The 18,258-nt window shown below is 43.5% G+C and overlaps 1 protein-coding gene across 2 annotated transcripts in view; it reads right to left on the bottom strand.

Moving 5' to 3' along the window:
- SULF1 (sulfatase 1) overlaps positions 1–18,258 on the bottom strand; it is a 264,486-nt gene that overhangs the window by 27,882 nt on the left and 218,346 nt on the right. For both annotated transcript variants that reach the window (XM_073583862.1, XM_073583863.1), the window contains exon 12: positions 5,259–5,475. In XM_073583862.1, the coding sequence (XP_073439963.1) occupies positions 5,259–5,475 (217 nt within the window). The remainder of the gene's footprint in view (positions 1–5,258; positions 5,476–18,258) is intronic.

Below are 18,258 nucleotides of genomic sequence, written 5' to 3'. Positions count from 1 at the left end.
ATTAGAGATGAGTGAATGAGCACCCGATACCCCATGTGTGGGGGAAAAGCCACTGTTTGGTCAACTTTTAACCCTTTAACTTCCTAACAAAAAAAATGTTGGTTCCAAAATTGTGCTGATGTAAAGTAAACATGTGGGAAATGTTACTTAAGTATTTTGTGCGACATATCTCTGTGATTTAAGGGCATGAAAATTCAAAGTTGGAAAATTGCAAAATTTTCACCAAATTTCAGGTATTTTTTCACAAATAAACACAAGTCATATCAAATATATTTTACCACTATCATGAAGTACATTATATCACAATGTCAAAATCACCGGGATCCATAAAGCGTTCCAGAGTTATTATCTCATAAAGGGACAGTGGTCAGAATTGTAAAAATTGGCCCGGACATTAACATGCAAACCACCCTTGAGAGGTAAAGGGGTTAAATGGGAAATCTGAGTTTTTTTTGCGGTTGCCGTTATTGCGTTAATAATGGCGATTGCAACACTAGGGTTGGTAAAAACCGACCAGAATCATGTTCTCCGGGGCCTCAGCTACCCCCAGTAGCCGAGACCCCAGAGAATTTCCGACGCTAGGGGGTGCTATACACTTATTTCTCAGCGCCGTTAAAAAGCGGTGCTGAGGAATAAGTACCCTTAACTGTTGCTGTTAAAAGGCGTATCGGCGGTTGTTAAGGGGTTAACGTGTTTTTATTGCATTTTTTGTCTCGGTTTGGAGTCATGCTTTAAATAAAGCCGCTTTGTTTTTTTACTCCTGGTATTCGGCTTTGGCAAAACTTTATTGATATACTTAGGTGCGGATTATATGAGTTTTTGATGCGTTTCTGCTGCAGAAATGCAATAAAAACGCATGTGCTCTTTTTACCTGTGGAATTTCCACGCTCAAAGTAAAGGCCCCATTATACAACGATGTCCCAGCGATCCCACCAACGATCCGACATGGATGGGATTGCTGGGACATCGTTAGACAGCCTCTCCAGCGATCAGGACGAGCGAGCAAGCTGGTTTCCAATGGTAACAGCGGGTATCCAAGAGCCGCGCGGCTCTTGGATACCCGCTGTTTACCCTAGATACCAGCGTGCGCTGGGGGGCCAGTCGCTGATCCCCGTCACACACCGCGATATCGCTGGAGAGATTGCTGATTCGTCACAAAATCAGCGATCTCGCTGTGTGTGACGGGGCCCTTAGTCTATGGGTGAATTCCACACAGAAAACTCGACGTAACCGCAAGACAAGATGACATGCTGCGGATTTGAAACATGAACCGTAAGGCAGTTTACGTTGCATTAAACAGAAGCACAGTGGGCAGGAGATTTCTATAAATCCCATCTACTTTGCTGGAACTGTAAGACGCTGTGCTTCTGACGCAGCATAAATCAGCAGCATCAAAAACAAAGCAAAAGGCTCATTGTGGGAACGTAGCCTGACAAATTTCTGCAACAAGTGAATTTACCCCAAATATAAGTTTGCATCAAATTGACAAGGATTTTCAAGTGGATTAGCTTCAAAATCCACACAGAAAAAAAAAAAATTATAAAAATAAATATTACCATTTTTAATATATGCAATCTATTGATTTCAATATTAAATCCATAATTCTATTCATACAGCAAGTTTATCTGAAGGTTTTTTTCAAACAACATTTTGAAAACCTTGTCACTAAAGAAAAAATATGAAATGACAAGTCATGTATTTGATTTGGTCTCTTCTCCAACCTTGTGTGGAAAAAAAACAAACTTCAAAAACGGCATCAGATCTGAAAATCTTGTAAAAAAAAAAAAAAAAACCCCAAAAAACCGTATACATTCTGGACGTGAATTCAGCTGTCTCTGTGAATATCTCTTAATAGAGCAGTATAGCTGCATGGTTAGTCATTGTGGACATGGGCATGGTGCAGTAGAAGATTAGGCAGAGTAATATCAGTTACTGTTCAATATGGTTACATGTTAAAGGGGATGTCCACGTTTGGGGCTCTGTCCTCAGTTACTCTTTGTGACTGCAGACTTGTGAATCCTCACAGGGTGCGCATTCTGGATTCTCTGGTGCCGGGAGCGGGCAGTCATGTGACTGCAAGTATGCAGTTTGCATACATAGGGCCACATTCCGATTAAAAATGTCCAGGATCGCTTAATATGATTGTATTGTATTGAGCTATGCCGTGCCTATCTAGTTGGCACATGATCGCATGTATGTAAATTGCATACTTGCAGTCACATGCTTACTCACTCCCGGCGCCAGAGATTCATAATGGCACACAGTGAGCAAAGACTCAAGTCTGCAGTCACAAAGTCAAAAGACAAAAACTGACAGGCACATCCAGACTAGTGTGAATAGGTGCATACCAGTAGCAGCTACCTCCATATACAGTTAGGTCCATATATATTTGGACAGAGACAACATTTTTCTAATTTTGGTTCTAGACATTACCACAATGAATTTTAAACAAAACAATTCAGATGCAGTTGAAGTTCAGACTTTCAGCTTTCATTTGAGGGAATCCACATTAAAATTGGATGAAGGGTTTAGGAGTTTCAGCTCCTTAACATGTGCCACCCTGTTTTTAAAGAGACCAAAAAGTAATTGGACAATTGACTCCAAGGCTATTTCATGGACAGGTGTGGGCAATCCCTTCGTTATGTAATTCTCAATTAAGCAGATAAAAGGCCTGGAGTTGATTTGAGGTGTGGTGCTTGCATTTGGAAGGTTTTGCTGTGAAGGAAACATGCGGTCAAAGGAGCTCTCCATGCAGGTGAAACAAACCATCCTTAAGCTGCAAAAACAGAAAAAACCCATCCGAGAAATTGCTACAACATTAGGAGACGCAAAATCTACAGTTTGGTACATCCTGAGAAAGAAAGAAAGCAAGCACTGGTGAATTCACCCACGGAAGACAACAGTGGTGAAGAGAAACCCCTTCACAACAGCCAACCAAGTGAACACCACTCTCCAGGAGGTAGGCGTATCAATATCCAAATCTACCATAAAGAGAAGACTGCATGAAAGTAAATACAGAGGGTTCACTGCACGGTGCAAGCCACTCATAAGCATCAAGAATCAAAAGGCTAGACTGGACTTTGCTAAAAAACATCTAAAAAAGCCAGCACAGTTTTGGAAGAACATTCTGTGGACAGATGAAACCAAGATCAACCTCTAGCAGAATGATGGAAAGAGAAAAGTATGGCGAAGGCGTGGTACAGCTCATGATCCAAAGCATTCCACATCATCTGTAAAACACGGCGGAGGCAGTGTGATGGCTTGGGCATGCATGGCTGCCAGTGGCACTGGGTCACTAGTGTTTATTGATGATGTGACACAGGACAGAAGCAGCCGAATGAATTCTGAAGTAGTCAGAGCCATACTGTGCGCTCAGATCCAGCCAAACGGATTGGTCATCGTTTCATAATACAGATGGACAATGACCCAAAGCAAAGCTAAAGCATTCCAGGAGTTTTTTAAAGCAAAGAAGTGGAAAATTCTTGAATGTCCAAGTCAGTCACCTGATCTCAACCCAATTGAGCATGCATTTCACTTGTTAAAGACTAAACTTCAGACAGAAAGGCCCACAAACAAACAGCAACTGAAAACCACCGCAGTGAAGGCCTGGCACAGCATCAAAAAGCAGGAAACACAGCGTCTGGTGATGTCCATGAGTTCAAGACTTCAGGCAGTCATTGCCAACAAAGGGTATTCAACCAAGTACTAGAAATGAACATTTTATTTACAATTAATCTGTCCAATTACTTTTGGTCCCTTTAAAAACAGAGTGGCACATGTTAAGGAGCTGAAACTCCTAAACCCTTCATCCAATTTTAATGTGGATACCCTCAAATGAAAGCTGAAAGTCTGAACTTCAACTGCATCTGAATTGTTTTGTTTAAATTTCATTGTGGTAATGTCTAGAACCAAAATTACAAAAATGTTGTCTCTGTCCAAATATATATGGACCTATCTGTACAATATACAAAAACCTTGATGATGATTGATGGGCAGATAATATTTGGCCAAATTTTATCCTGAGCTTCTCATTTTTTTCTAATACTCCAAAGCCATAATGCTATTCAAATTTCACATTCCACATTGACATGCTATAGCATGATAGAGTGCAAGTTTTTTTGGTATATTGTATATGGAGGTAGCTCCTCCTGGTATACACCTATTCACAATAGTCTGGATGTGACAGTCAGTTTTTTGTCTTTTGTATGTTAGCTTACTAACCGAGCACTCCGCTCTCCATCAGGTGGTGATTTTAATTACAGCAGGTCCCTACTTATCCATAAATGCAGGCATTGCTGACAGAGGTGTCCACATTCACCCAGGAATTCATACATCAGCCTTAAGGGCATGTCACACTAAGAGATATCGCTAGCAATATCGCTATAACTAGTGACGTTATAGCGATATTGCTAGCGATATCGCTGTGTCTGATACTTACCTACAACCCGCTCCCCCGCTGGTTATCGCTGATCGCGCGAGAACGTCCAGGACTGTTTCTCGTCGTCAGCTTCCTGCGGCGAATCCTGCTGTGACGACGAGCGACGCGTGGAGCCGGGCGGGAGGACGCAGGATCGCCTGGTGTGACAGGTAAGTAGCGACCCCCGTCCCCAGCGATGTCGCTGGTGAGATCTGCCTGTGTGGCAGCTCACTAGCGACCACTTAGCGATGTACCAGCGATCCTGACCGCGTCATATCGCTGGTCGGGATCGCTGGTACATCGCTAAGTGTGACAGTACCTTTAGGGCTCATACTCACATGCAAGAAACTAAGAGGAGTCTCGCACATCAATACCGGCACTGCTGCCGGCACTCAGATCAGAGTGATCAGCTGCATAGAAATACATACCTGCGGCAGTGCCAAGTATTGATGTGCAAGACTCGACAGTTTCTCGCATGTGAGTATGAGCCCTCCAAGAGGTATTCACACAGGTCAGGGACACATGAGCCTGAGACTACCTTGATGATGGTTGATGGGTAGATAATATTTGGCCAAATTTTATGCTAAGCGTCTCATTTTTTCCTAATACTCCAAAGCCGTATTGCTATTCAAATTTCACATATTCTACATTGACATGCTTTAGTATGATAGAGTGCAACTTTTTTTGTATATGCAATCACAAAGTGACATGAACCCCAAGCCTGGACAACCCCTCTAAGGAGGTCTTTATAAGGCATCAATAAAATACTACTCTAAGTGGATCCTACTTTAATAGAGATTTGGATGGGATTATTGACTTGAGAAGTCACCTGGTTACTTACTTTTGGAGTTGGAAGCTCTCAAGAAAATCCTTTGTTTCTTTCTTTGGTTTTTACTTGTCCTATAATCCGTCTCTGGACAGATACAATCTTTGTGTTTGCTTCCATAGCCCCTTGAATTTATGCTTCGTGTTCTCTTCCTTAGTGATAAAACATCTGTGGATCCTTTACACTTATGAATTCGCAGTTTTCCAGACATATCTTCTATACATTGCCACTTCTGAGAAGAAACAGATGTAGGAAATACTGTTAGCAGATATGGCCAATGGGCAGTGTTATCTCTCCACCCAGACATCTGATAGTCCCCTGTCCATGGTTGGAGATGCAGGAACACTGCAGGCCGAGAGACGGAATACTGGCTCTCCACTACTTCTATAGGAGTATATTGAAAAACTTATTTGTTCGAGAACAGTCTGACCCAAAATCCATAAGGAAAAAATTAACTTGAAGCACTTAAAGAGGACCTTCACAAAATGTGCTTCAGAGCGCCATTAACATGCAGATTAACCCCATCTCTGCAGGTTAATAGTGTTTTTTTCACACGACAGGTTCCTTTTAATAAGCCAGTCTCAGCTCATCTGTACTGCCCCTGTGTACATGCATGGCTTAATCTTTGAGACAAGCGCATGCTACTGGCAGGATCAACCCCAACATGACGGGCAGCACTGAGACAAGGAGAGAAATAAAAATTAAAAGAAAACTAGAATACTATATATTTATTTTTATTATACACACACACACACACACACACACACACACACACACACACACACACAGCTATAAGTCAAAACGAACGTCAACACCTGGATCACATCACTGTATGGTACGTAGTGATTTACTTTCTTCACTTCTACTACTTTCCTAAATAGATGCGAGTGGGATTCTCAGCACTACACTAAACCAGATGAAGTGTCTTTTCAGCTTTGGGATTGTGTTACTGCCTTCAGATCAAGTGTCAGCCAGCCATGATATATTTATGTACAATGTTTAGGACAGGAACAGTCAACTCAACAGCTGATACATTTACTTGATGGACACTTTAACTTGCCCGGCATTTAGTCTGGTGTGAATCTGTTGCTAATGGCAGTTTATTATACTATTTTGCAAGAGATTGATGGTAGCTGAAGAAAAAGAAAAACACAAGCTTCGTGGAAGCTGTGTAATTAAATCTATGCGGTTCTTAAAAATGTACAGTATCACGTAAATGGATGTCTAGTCTAAAGGCGGTGAGAATGACTCAGCTGGGGATCTTCATGCCTCATCTGTATCTGCACCTCTGAATGGGTTGGCGTGGCAGTAACAGGAAGTGGTCCATCTTATCTAAACTTAGCCCAGCTTCGGGAATGACGCAGATCAAGTTTGTGTATAATAGTTTGTTATAGGAAATAGAAATATTCTTAACACAAGCAAACCGTCTGGCCAGGATGAGGAAAATAAAATTCATCTTTTTACCGAGTTCCGGTAACGGTAAAACATTAGAAAACACACTATCAATAGGACAGCTGTCAGAACCATAAGCTACACTCGGAAATTATTAAAAAGTATTTTTTTAAGCATTTTCTTGTACTGGAAAAAAAAAAAAAAAAAAAAAAAAAAGTATATACTGTACAGCTCTGGAAAAAATTAAGAGAACACCACATCAAAACCCTGTCATGGGCAGCCTATTCTCCTGACCTGAACCCCATTTAAAATCTATGGAATGTAATCAAGAGGACGATGGATAGTCACAAGCCATCAAAGAACTGCTTAAATTTTTAGCCAGAAGCAGTGTGAAAGACTGGTGGAAAGCATGCCAAGACGCATGAAAGATGTGATTAAAAATCATTGCTATTCCACAAAAAATTGATTTCTGAACTCTTCCCGAGTTACAACATTAGTATTATTGTTTCTAAATGACTTGTTTTCTTTGCATTATTTGAGGTCTGAAAGCACTGGGGGGGTTTTTCTTGACCGTTTTTCTTGACCATTTTTCTTTGTCAGAAAAAAAATACAAAAATTTATTGCTTGGAAATTCAGAGACATGTTGTCAGTAGTTTATAGAATAAAAACAATTTACATTTTACTCAAAAACATACCTATAAAGAGAAAAATCAGACAAACTGAACATTTGCAAGTAGTCTCTTAATTTTTGCCAGACCTATAGCGTCTAGAGTCGATCATTTCTCCTCAGTGTTTTAGTACATACTTGACCTTCCCATGAAATAATATTTGCCTGAATAGTTAAGAATATTTTGACAAATGTTAACATCCTCACTGTCCAACCAGTGCCGGCATTGTCAGAGATACACCCAACTCATGATGCCTAGCAGATATGTGCGGACATCTGTATGTTTGGGTCTAGTGGGTTAGGCCGAACAGTTACAAACAAGTTTGAGTACGGGTGTCAGAACAGTCAGGGCCGGCGTTAGGGGCAGGCAGACCAGGCAGCTACCTAGGGCCCCCTGCTCCCCCAGGGGCCCCCCGCTAGTGGCACATCACACCGCCGCTATGGGGCCCCTGTGAGGCAGGGGGGTGTCCACCTGCCCCCAGCACCGACTCCCCCCACCGCCGCATTAAACTATACCAGTGTCATAGACACGGGTACAGTTCACAGCATTGGTGGAGGAGAGAGCGTCAGCTGACGCTCCGTCTCCCATCATTCCCCGCTTTGCCTTTGACACAGCGGGTGCGTGATGACGTCATCGTGCTCTCACTGTGTGCCAGGCAGAGCAGGAGACAGGAGCCGGGAGCAGCGCGGGCACGAGGAGAAGGTGAGGAGTGTTTTTTTTTTTTTTTTTTAAATATATATCGTTGTGTGCTGGACTGTGGAGCCAATCTCGGCCGGGGGGGGGCTATATACCATATGTGGCCGGGCTATATGCCATGTGGGGCTGTGTTATATACCATGGGGGGTTACATTTTACATTATATTCCATGGGGGAAGCTGTGTTATATAATATGGTGGGCTGCATTATATTCTAAGGGGATGTGGGCTGTATTATATTCTATTTGGGGCTACATTATATTCCATGGGGGGCTATATTATATTATATTCTATGGGGGGGGTGATTGCATCATATTCTATGAGGGGGCTACATTATACTATATGAGGAGGCTAAATTGTATTCTATGGGGGCTGCATTATAATCTATGGGGGGCTAGATTATATTGTATGGGGGCTAGATTATACTATATGAGGGCTACATTGTATTCTATGGAGGGGCTACATTATACTATATAAGGGGTTGCAATATACTCTATGAGTGGGCTGCCATATATTCTATGGAGGGACTGCATTATACTCTAAGGGGTGGCTGCATTATACTATAAGAGGGGGGCTGCATTATATTCTATGGGGGTTACATTATACTGTATGGCGGGGCTGCATTATGCTCTATGGGGTGGCTGCATTATACTATAAGAGGGGGGCTGCATTATACTGTATCAAGGACTATGGGGAATACATTATATGAAGAACTATGGGGTGCATTATACTATGGGAAGTGAATTGTACTACATGGATGACTATGGCGGTGCATTATACTATAGAGCACTATGAGGAGTGTATTATACTATATGGAGGACTGAGCAGTGTATTTTAATATATGGAGGACTATGAGGAGTGTATTATACTATATGGAGGACTATGGGGCACATTATATGGAGGACTATGGGATGTAAACTGTAGATGTGCTCCTGTAACATGATACTGTATGGGGACAGATTGATCTATTAGTGATCATTCTGTCCCCATCATTCTTTCTCAGACTGTGGAAAGAGGCCAGGAAACAAGTGTTGAACGACTTCAATATTGTCGATCACACTCATTTAGCGGCCTGAACTCAGCGCATGTAACTACAACCAAAATGCTTCTGCATGATGTGCAATATGTTAGCATTTGGGATCCCATTTTAAACTTTGCCTAGGGCCCCACTTTGTCTAAAACCGGCCCTGAGAACAGTACCCAGACACGGACCCCATTCACTTGAATGGGGGCCTGAACATCCAGTGTTTGCTGCGCTGTCATGTGCATGGCAGTGCGGAAAACACCGCTTCTGATCAGCGGGGAAATCATCCCCGCTGATCAGAGTCATGGTTCCCACGCTGTCAAAAGACAGCGGGAGTGCTCAGCTGTGGTCAGCGTTATAAAGCTTACCTCCAGTCACTGGTGTCAGCTGATGGGACTACTGATCCAATCACGTGACACCTGCAGCCGCTAATAACAGGATCCCATTATGTGACACCTGCAGCCGCTAATACCCCCATCCGCCGCTCCTGCTCTGTTATTAGGGGCTGCAGGTGTCAGATGATGGGATCAGTAGTCTTGTGTCTGGGGTGAAACAGACCAAGGGAAGCATATCCGTAGCAGAGCTGTATAGAGAGGATGCTGAGGAATCTTCAGGGATGGTCAGACCCGGGCCCACGCTTTGTGATCACGAGAGTAGTGCAGGGAAAGAAAAGGAACATTGTTTTGCGAAGCCTGTTGTAAAAGATGTGAAGAGTTTGGATGTGCTGTGTAATGAACCCAGTAAAGATGTTCTTGTTAAAGTTGAAATGGACTGTGTCTCAGTTAATGTAAATCTGATTGGAAAGGCTCCCCCGTGACATAGGGAAGATACTGAAGGAGCCGGGACAGGAGGCACAAGTATGTTGACTAGTGGACATTTTTCTGTGAGAGGAGGCCGGCGACACTAAAGCCCAGGTGTCCTCGGCCATGACTACGGTCCCGCCGAACCTTACAGTAGCGCTGGTGATAGAACAGATATTGAAACAAGAATCTCTGGATGGCGCAGGTTCTGACCAGCCACTAAGATTAGTGTGCGCTGGCCAGCCGGAGTTATCAGCTCCCTGCGCCATCCAATTGTTTGTTTCCCGTTTTTGACCTTGGCTTCTTTTGTTGACTATTCTTGCATCTTTGGATTTTGTACAGTTTCTGTCCTCTTGGTTTTGACCCAGCTGCCTGACCACTCCTGCCACCCTGCACCACTGTAGAGCAGCTCATTCTGTGGCCCCAGCCCAGGGACCCCTGTTTTAAGTTCAGATCACTGTGGAGGTGTTAGAGGGTGAAGGACAGGGCAACCACTGGAATGTATTAAGCAGAGTGGCTTGCATTAAGCCTGTCAGTGGCAGTCATTTTAGAGCTGCCAGGAGACCACTAACAGAGCCATTTTAAATCTATGATGTCACAAAAGAGCTACATTAGGAAGCAAGAAGCATACCAAAATTTTCTGGATGATACATTCAATTCTGTACCAATTACTGTGTCAGATGAGACCAAATTTTATTTTTTGGCCACCAAGGTAAACACTGTCTGATGCCAAACCAACACTGCTCATCACCCCAAGAACACCACGCACAGTGAAACATGGTGGTGGCAGCATCATGAGGTGGGGATGTTTTTTGGCACCAGGGACAGAGAAAATGGTCTGAGGAAAAATAGATGGCGAGAAACACGGATTTTTTTTTTTTTTTTTTTTTTAGCAAAACCTGTTTGTCAGTGATTTGAGACTGGGACAGAGGTTCACCTTCCAAGAAGACAATGACCAAAAGCACACTGCTGAAGCAACACTCAAGTGGTTTAAGAGGAGATGTGTAAATGTTTTGGAGTGGCTTTGTCAAAGCTCAGACCTTAATCCAATTGAGAATCTGATCAGACTTGAAGATAGATTCTTTCCTCTGGTGAACAGCAAACTTGAAAGAGCTGGAGCAATTTTGCCTTGAGGAACGGGCAAAAATCCCAGTGGCAAGATGGGGAAAGCTCAGACTTATCCAAAGTGACTTGCACCTGTAATGGCTGCAAAAGGAGGCTCTACAAAGTACTGACTTTAGGGGGGGTGAATAAATAGGCACCTGCCAATTGTTAGTTATTTAATCCCATAAATTTAAGTTAAGCCTATATTTTTCTCATTTCAACTTAGACAATTTCGTGCTGATGCATCACACACGAATTGGATTACAAAAATATTTAATCACAGGTTGTAATGTAACAAAATATATAAAAAAGGGTGGTGGGGGGGTGGTAATACTTATGAAAAACACTGTACTGTCTTTCCCCAAATGCTACGATTTATTTGTATTGTTCCGCAGCAAAACCAAAATCCGGCATAACTGGATCTAACTTTTTACACTTTGATGCCCTATTTAATCTAATCTAGTCATGAAACTTATTCTCATCGCACCTTTACGATTTAAAATGGCTGAAGTCCAGCTAGAACACAGGTCTTTAATATTGATAAAACACATATCCTTGGACCATAGAAGTAGTAACAGGAGTTCCTGTCTTCCTGCATTTTTATACTCTTTATGCAGTAGCTGGAATAGAGAGTGACTGAATTGATCAGAAACAGCTTCTCCCTTGCGGGATGAATCACAGTTGTGATAAGACCGAAATATTTGTCTGGTATTTGCCTGCCAGTATCTGCCTCACCATCTGACATCTCCACCTCTCAATCCCAGACATGTGTGGGTTTTCTACAGAATCCACAGCTGGCCGTAGACTGGAAGTTTACAAATGTATGGTTGGAAAGATGTTTATTTTATGAGAAAAATCATATGGATGAGCCAAACCAGACTGCATGAGCTTTTGTCATAATTATTAGAAAGACCACGCTTCCCTGCAGAATGGAAACTATTCAGACTACAAGCTTTGTGCAAAATGCAGAAAAACTATACTGTGCACCCGGGCAAAGCGGGAAAGTCAGATGCCAGAAATATGGTTTTATTGTATTGGTAAAAAAAACTGAGTCATATTGTAAAAGCCTCCGCTACTTCCCATAGGTCAATGATAAAATCATTGGAAAATCTATCAGATTGATTGTCTGACTGTCAAGAACCAAACCAAATCAGATCACTCAAGTCACTATAACACAAGGAAATGGCACAATGCTGCACATTGTGTAATGCTTGTGAATGGAGCTGCAAGTCCTTTTTCTTGTACTGCACGAGAAAGAGCTAGCAGCACCACTTGTGGCCATTATACAATATACGGAGCTGTGCCCCTTTTCAGAGGAAAGGGCCATGTCACACTGTGTGAGGGATGGCCAGGGCCATAGTTGTGGCAGAGATCAACGGATCTGGCACGCCCTTGCCTCCCATCACATGCAAACAGTGTTCATTACTCAGTATACCTGTGGCTCCACTTTCTGCACCGTCGGGGTCTCCTCTATGTAACTGGAGGCTCCCTCAGTCAGGTTTTGCACAAATTGAGCCAGTCCATTTCAACTTTTAAATGCACAACTTTACTAGTCTTCATACACAGCACATCCACATTAATCACAGCATCAACATCAGATTTAGCATAGTGTATCTCTTCCTCTTTCCCTGTACTTCTCTCCTGGTTTACAGCACGTTCCCGGGTCAGACCGAATCATACAGTTCCTCAGCATCCTCTGTTCAGAATCTCTGCGCTTGAGGGTTCCCTCAGCAGTTTCGCCCCAGATCTGAGGGTGTCAACCCATGCGATGATCTGCCACATGATGAGCGACCTGCCCATCTAAACTACTGTGACTTCTCCTGCAGTTCCAATTCCTACTACTGCTTTTCACAGCTGTCTTTGCTGCTGTTCTGACCCACTTGCTCTGGATGGCTGGGCTCCAATACTTCAAAGTTACAAGGACACTGCGTTGTCCTATAGTCCAGGCTCTAAGCCCACCTGAGCTGTCTGGGCTCCCTCTCCCTATTCCCTTACTACAGGAAATGTTTCTCACTTACACCCAGTGACTCCTATTTACAGTCCTGTATTATGTATGCTAAAATGCCCCCCTCTAGTGGGCTAATGGAACTACTGCATTGTCCCTACAGTAAAATACAATATGCATTGTGTAAAAGTATATTTAGCAGCAATAAAGAGCATAACCTTATTTACACATTTAAACATACAGAATAGAGTTGTGCAATAGGCAAAAAAAAAAAAGTACTGTACCCTGTTATGATTGAGTCACCGTAGGAGGCAAAAACAGAAATACAAGCCAAGTCCAGAAAACCAGAGAAGTTGGCAACTATCAGATTGCAGACCCCTGAACCTATCAACACAACTAGCAGTAGCCATGGGGGGTTCCTACGATGCCCTAGACCCCTCGATCACAGCCGGAGAATTAAATAGGCCTAAAGAAAGAAAGGGGAAATCTAAACTGCCCCAGAGCAGACCCCAAAGCAATAGGCAGCCCCCAACATATAATGACGGTGAAGCAAGATGAAAACACTAACACAGACAGAAAGATAGACTGAGCAAAGCCGGGGCCCAAAACTACCTAGATAGGAAAGGACAGGAAGGCTGCTGTCTGCAATCTGCAAAAACCCTATCAAAGACATAAGCCAACAAGCTGACATGAAAAAGACCCTGAAGCAGCTAGGCTTCAAAAACTAAAATCAGCACTCAGGTATTTTCAGAAGACAGAGCTAAAGGAATTCAGCACACCCCAGCAGGGAATGGCAGAAATCCAGAAAAACAAAGCAAAACAAAGTCAAAGCGCAAATGCAAAAAGCCGAGCAGCAAACTTAGCTTTAGAGGAGCAGGAATTCAGACTGGTCTCCAAGGATCCCACAGAGAAATCACCCGCAGGGCAGAAGGGCGTCGGCAGCCTCATATCCAGTCAATAACTCCACTCAGCCAGTCATCATCAGCCTCAGGTGTTTGATAATCAGGCTCACTACCTTTCTTTACCAGAAGAGGGAGTTCCTCGGGCCTCAGTAGTGAAGGGGAGAATGAACTCACAACAGTACCTCCCCCTTGAGGAGGGGTCACCGAACCCTCAACCACGCCACCAGGGCAATCAGGGTGAGCCCGATGAAAGGCACACACCAATCTTTTGGCATGAATATCAGAGGCAGAGACCCAGGAATTATCCTCCTGACCATAACCCTTCCACTTAACCAAATACTGGAGTCTCTGTCTAGCCAGACGGGAATCCAGTACTTTCTCCACCTCATATTCCATGTTACCTTCAACCAATACAGGGTCTGGAGGTGCCACCCCCAGAACAACAGGTTCAACAAACCTCTTCAACAAAGATTTATGGAACACATTATGGATTTTAAATGTGACAGGAAGAGCCAAACGAAAAGAGACCGGATTAATAATCTCCACAATCTTGTAAGGTCCAATAAATCTAGGCTTAAACTTAGGAGAAGCCACCTTCATAGCAATATTTTTTGATGATAACCACACCATATCACCAACCTTAAACTGGGGACCAATGGTCCTATGTCGGTTGGAAAACCGCTGGGCCTTTTCCTGGGAGAGAGATAACTTATCCACCACTTGGTCCCAGATCTGGTGCATTCTCTCCACCACAGTGTCAACACCTGGGCAGGCAGAGGGCTCCACCTGCCCTGAAGAAAATCGAGGATGAAACCCAAAGTTACAAAAAAAAGGTGACATCAAAGTGGCAGAACTAGCTCTATTATTTAAAGCAAATTCGGCCAAGGGCAAAAATGAAACCCAATCATCCTGATCAGCAGAAATAAAACATCTCAAATATGACTCCAAGGTCTGGTTTGTTCTCTCTGTCTGCCCATTGGTCTGAGGGTGAAAAGCAGAGGAGAAGGACAACTGAATTCCCAGCCTGGAACAGAAAGTTCTCCAAAATCTAGACACAAACTGGACTCCTCTGTCAGATACAATGTTCTCAGGAATCCCATGCAAACGAACCACCTGTTGTAAAAACAGGGGCACCAACTCAGAGGAAGACGGCAACTTAGGGAGTGGTACAAGATGAACCATCTTAGAGAACCTATCACAAATCACCCAAATAACAGTCATCCTTTGAGAGACAGGCATATCAGAGATGAAATCCATTGAAATATGGGTCCATGGCCTCTTGGGGACAGGCAAAGGCATCAACAACCCACTAGAGCGAGAACATGATTTAGACCGGGAGCACGTCCCACAGGACTGCACAAAATTCCTGACATCACGAGACAAGGCGGGCCACCAAAAAAAACGACTCACCAGATCTCTAGTACCAAAAATACCTGGATGACCAGCCAAAGCAGAGCAATGAACTTCAGACATCACTCTCTTCTTCCACTGGTCAGGAACATACAACTTTCCACTGGGACAACGCTCAGGTTTGTCCTCCTGGAACTCTTCCAGAGCACGTCTCAAATCGGGCGAGATGGCAGAAAGAACTACCCCTTCGCCTAAGATGGTAGCAAGCTTGGTCACCACAGGAGAATCAGCAAAGAAGCTCCTAGAGAGGGCGTCTGCCTTGACATTCTTCGTTCCAGGAAGAAAAGAGACCACAAAATCAAAACATGTAAAAAACAAGGCCCACCTAGCCTGTCTAGGGTTCAAGCGCTTAGCCGACTCTAGGTAAATCAAATTCTTGTGGTCAGTGAGGACCACGACTTGATGCTTGGCTCCCTCCAACCAATGTCTCCACTCCTCAAATGCCCATTTCATGGCCAACAGTTCCCTATTCCCCACATCATAGTTACGTTCAGATGGAGAGAACTTTCGGGAAAAGAAAGCAAAGGGATTCATTTTAGATGTTACAGGATCCTTTTGGGACAAAACAGCTCCTGCACCAATCTCAGAAGCATCCACCTCTACCTGGAATGGAAGTGAGACATCAGGTTGCCGCAAAACCGGGGCGGAGGGGAATCTTCGCTTCAGCTCCTGAAAGGAAGAAACAGCCTCCGGAGACCAATTTAACACATCAGCACCCTTCTTAGTCAAATCAGTCAATGGCTTGGCAATACTAGAAAATTTTGCTATAAATTTCCGATATAAATTAGCAAAACCCAAAAACTTCTGGAGGGCCTTCAAAGAAGTGGGCTGAACCCAATCGTAAATGGCCTGTACCTTGGCCGGGTCCATTTCAATAGTTGACGGGGACAAAATAAATCCCAAAAAAGAAATCCTCTGTACTCCAAAAAGGCATTTAGATCCTTTGACATACAGGGAATTCTCCCTCAAGATCCGGATCACAGTCCGAATATGTTCCACATGAGAATCCCAATCTTTGGAGAAGATCAAAATATCATCCAGATAGATAATCAAAAATTTATCGACAAAATCTCGGAAAATATCGTTCATGAAGCACTGGAAGACAGAATGGGCATTAGTGAGCCCAAAAGGCATCACCAGGTACTCAAAATGTCCCTCCGGAGTATTAAACGCCGTCTTCCATTCATCCCCATGCTTAATGCGAATAAGATTATACGCCCCCCTGAGGTCAAGCTTGGTAAACCAGCAAGCACCTTTAACTCTGGAGAATAGATCAGAAATCAGGGGTAACGGATACTGATATTTAATAGTAATTTTGTTGAGGGCACGATAATCAATACAAGGTCTTAATGATCCATCCTTTTTGGCTACAAAAAAACAAACAAACCGGCACTTAAGGGTGACGAGGATGGTCTAATATGACCCTTCTCCAACGCCTCCTTAATATAGGATCGCATAGCCTCGTGCTCGAGTACAGATAAATTGAAGAGCCGACCCTTGGGAAATTTACACCCCGGGCTCAGTTCAATTGCACAGTCATAACTCCTATGAGGAGGCAGAGACGCAGACTCATTCTCACTAAATACATCATAAAAGTCCGCCAAATAATCAGGAACATCATGTGACTGAGGAGAGGTGGAAAACACCGGAGCCTCACTAAAGGCACACCGACAACCCCAACTCACGACATAGTTTTCCAATCCAAAACTGGATTAGGAATTTGAAACCAGGGAAACCCCAGAACAATAGTATCATGCAGATTATGCAACACCAAAAATCTGCAATTTTCTTGATAGTCTGGGGCGACCCGCATTACCACCTGGGTCCAAAACTGAGGTTTATTTTTAGCCAAAGGAGTAGCATCAATCCCCCTCAAAGGGATAGGCGTCTGCAGTGGTGTCATCGGAAATCCACAACGTTTAGCAAAATCCAAGTCCATTAGGTTTAGGGCTGCTCCCGAATCCACAAAAGCCTTGGCGGAAAATGTGGACAGGGAGCAGATCAGAGTAATAGCCAGAAGAAACTTAGGTTGAACACCCCCAACAGAAAACGTGTGTGCAAAGCGTTTCTCTCGTTTAGGACAGACAGAAATAATATGAGAGGCATCTCCACAGAAAAAACACAACTTATTACGCCTTCTGAACTCCTGACGCTGCTCTCTGGAAAAAACTATCACATTGCATAGGTTCAGACATTTGTTCAACAGGTGGCAACACCTCTCGTGCAGACGTCGATCAACCTGAATGGCTAATAACATATAATCGTCAAGACCAGAGGGAACAGGAAATCCCACCATAGTATCTTTTACGGCTTCTGACAACCCCTTCCGAAAGAGAGCAGCCAAGGCACTATCATTCCAGGTAGTAAGTACTGCCCACTTTCGGAATTTTTGACAGTACAATTCTGCAGAATCATGACCCTGGTTCAATGCCAGCAGGGTCTTTTCAGCCTGATCAATGGCATTAGGTTCGTCATACAACAACCCCAAGGCCTGAAAAAATGCTTTCACATTAGTCAGAATAGGATCATCTGGTTTCAAAGAAAACGCCCAATCCTGGGGATCGCCACGCAGCAAGGAGATGACAATTTTAACCTGCTGCGCGGAGCTCCCTGACGAGTTAGGCTTCAAGGCAAAAAATAATTTACAATTATTTTTGAAATTCAAAAATTTAGACCGATCCCCAAAAAATACATCAGGTGTAGGAATCTTTGGTTCAGCAGCATGTGAATGAGCAAGGTAGGCGGAAATTCCCCACACTTCCGCAGCGAGCTGCTCCACACGATCAGACAATTGCTTTATCTCCATTGAGAGAAAAAAAAATTCCCCCTACGGCCTCAGAGATATAGAGGAAAAAATATACACTTTTTTTTTACAATTCTTTCCTGCTATTGAGTACCCTAGGATCTGCGGTATGGCGGGTGATTCTGTTATGATTGAGTCACCGTAGGAGGCAAAAACAGAAATACAAGCCAAGTCCAGAAAACCAGAGAAGTTGGCAACTATCAGATTACAGACCCCTGAACCTATCAACACAACTAGCAGTAGCCGTGGGGGGTTCCTACGATGCCCTAGAC

Source organism: Dendrobates tinctorius, unplaced genomic scaffold (assembly GCF_039654945.1).
Source record: "Dendrobates tinctorius isolate UK_male_01 unplaced genomic scaffold, ASM3965494v1 ptg000082l, whole genome shotgun sequence".
NCBI classification, from domain to species: domain Eukaryota; kingdom Metazoa; phylum Chordata; class Amphibia; order Anura; family Dendrobatidae; genus Dendrobates; species Dendrobates tinctorius.
The sequence above is the reverse complement of the archived record's forward strand: the minus strand, read 5'-3'. Positions and strand labels throughout refer to the sequence as shown.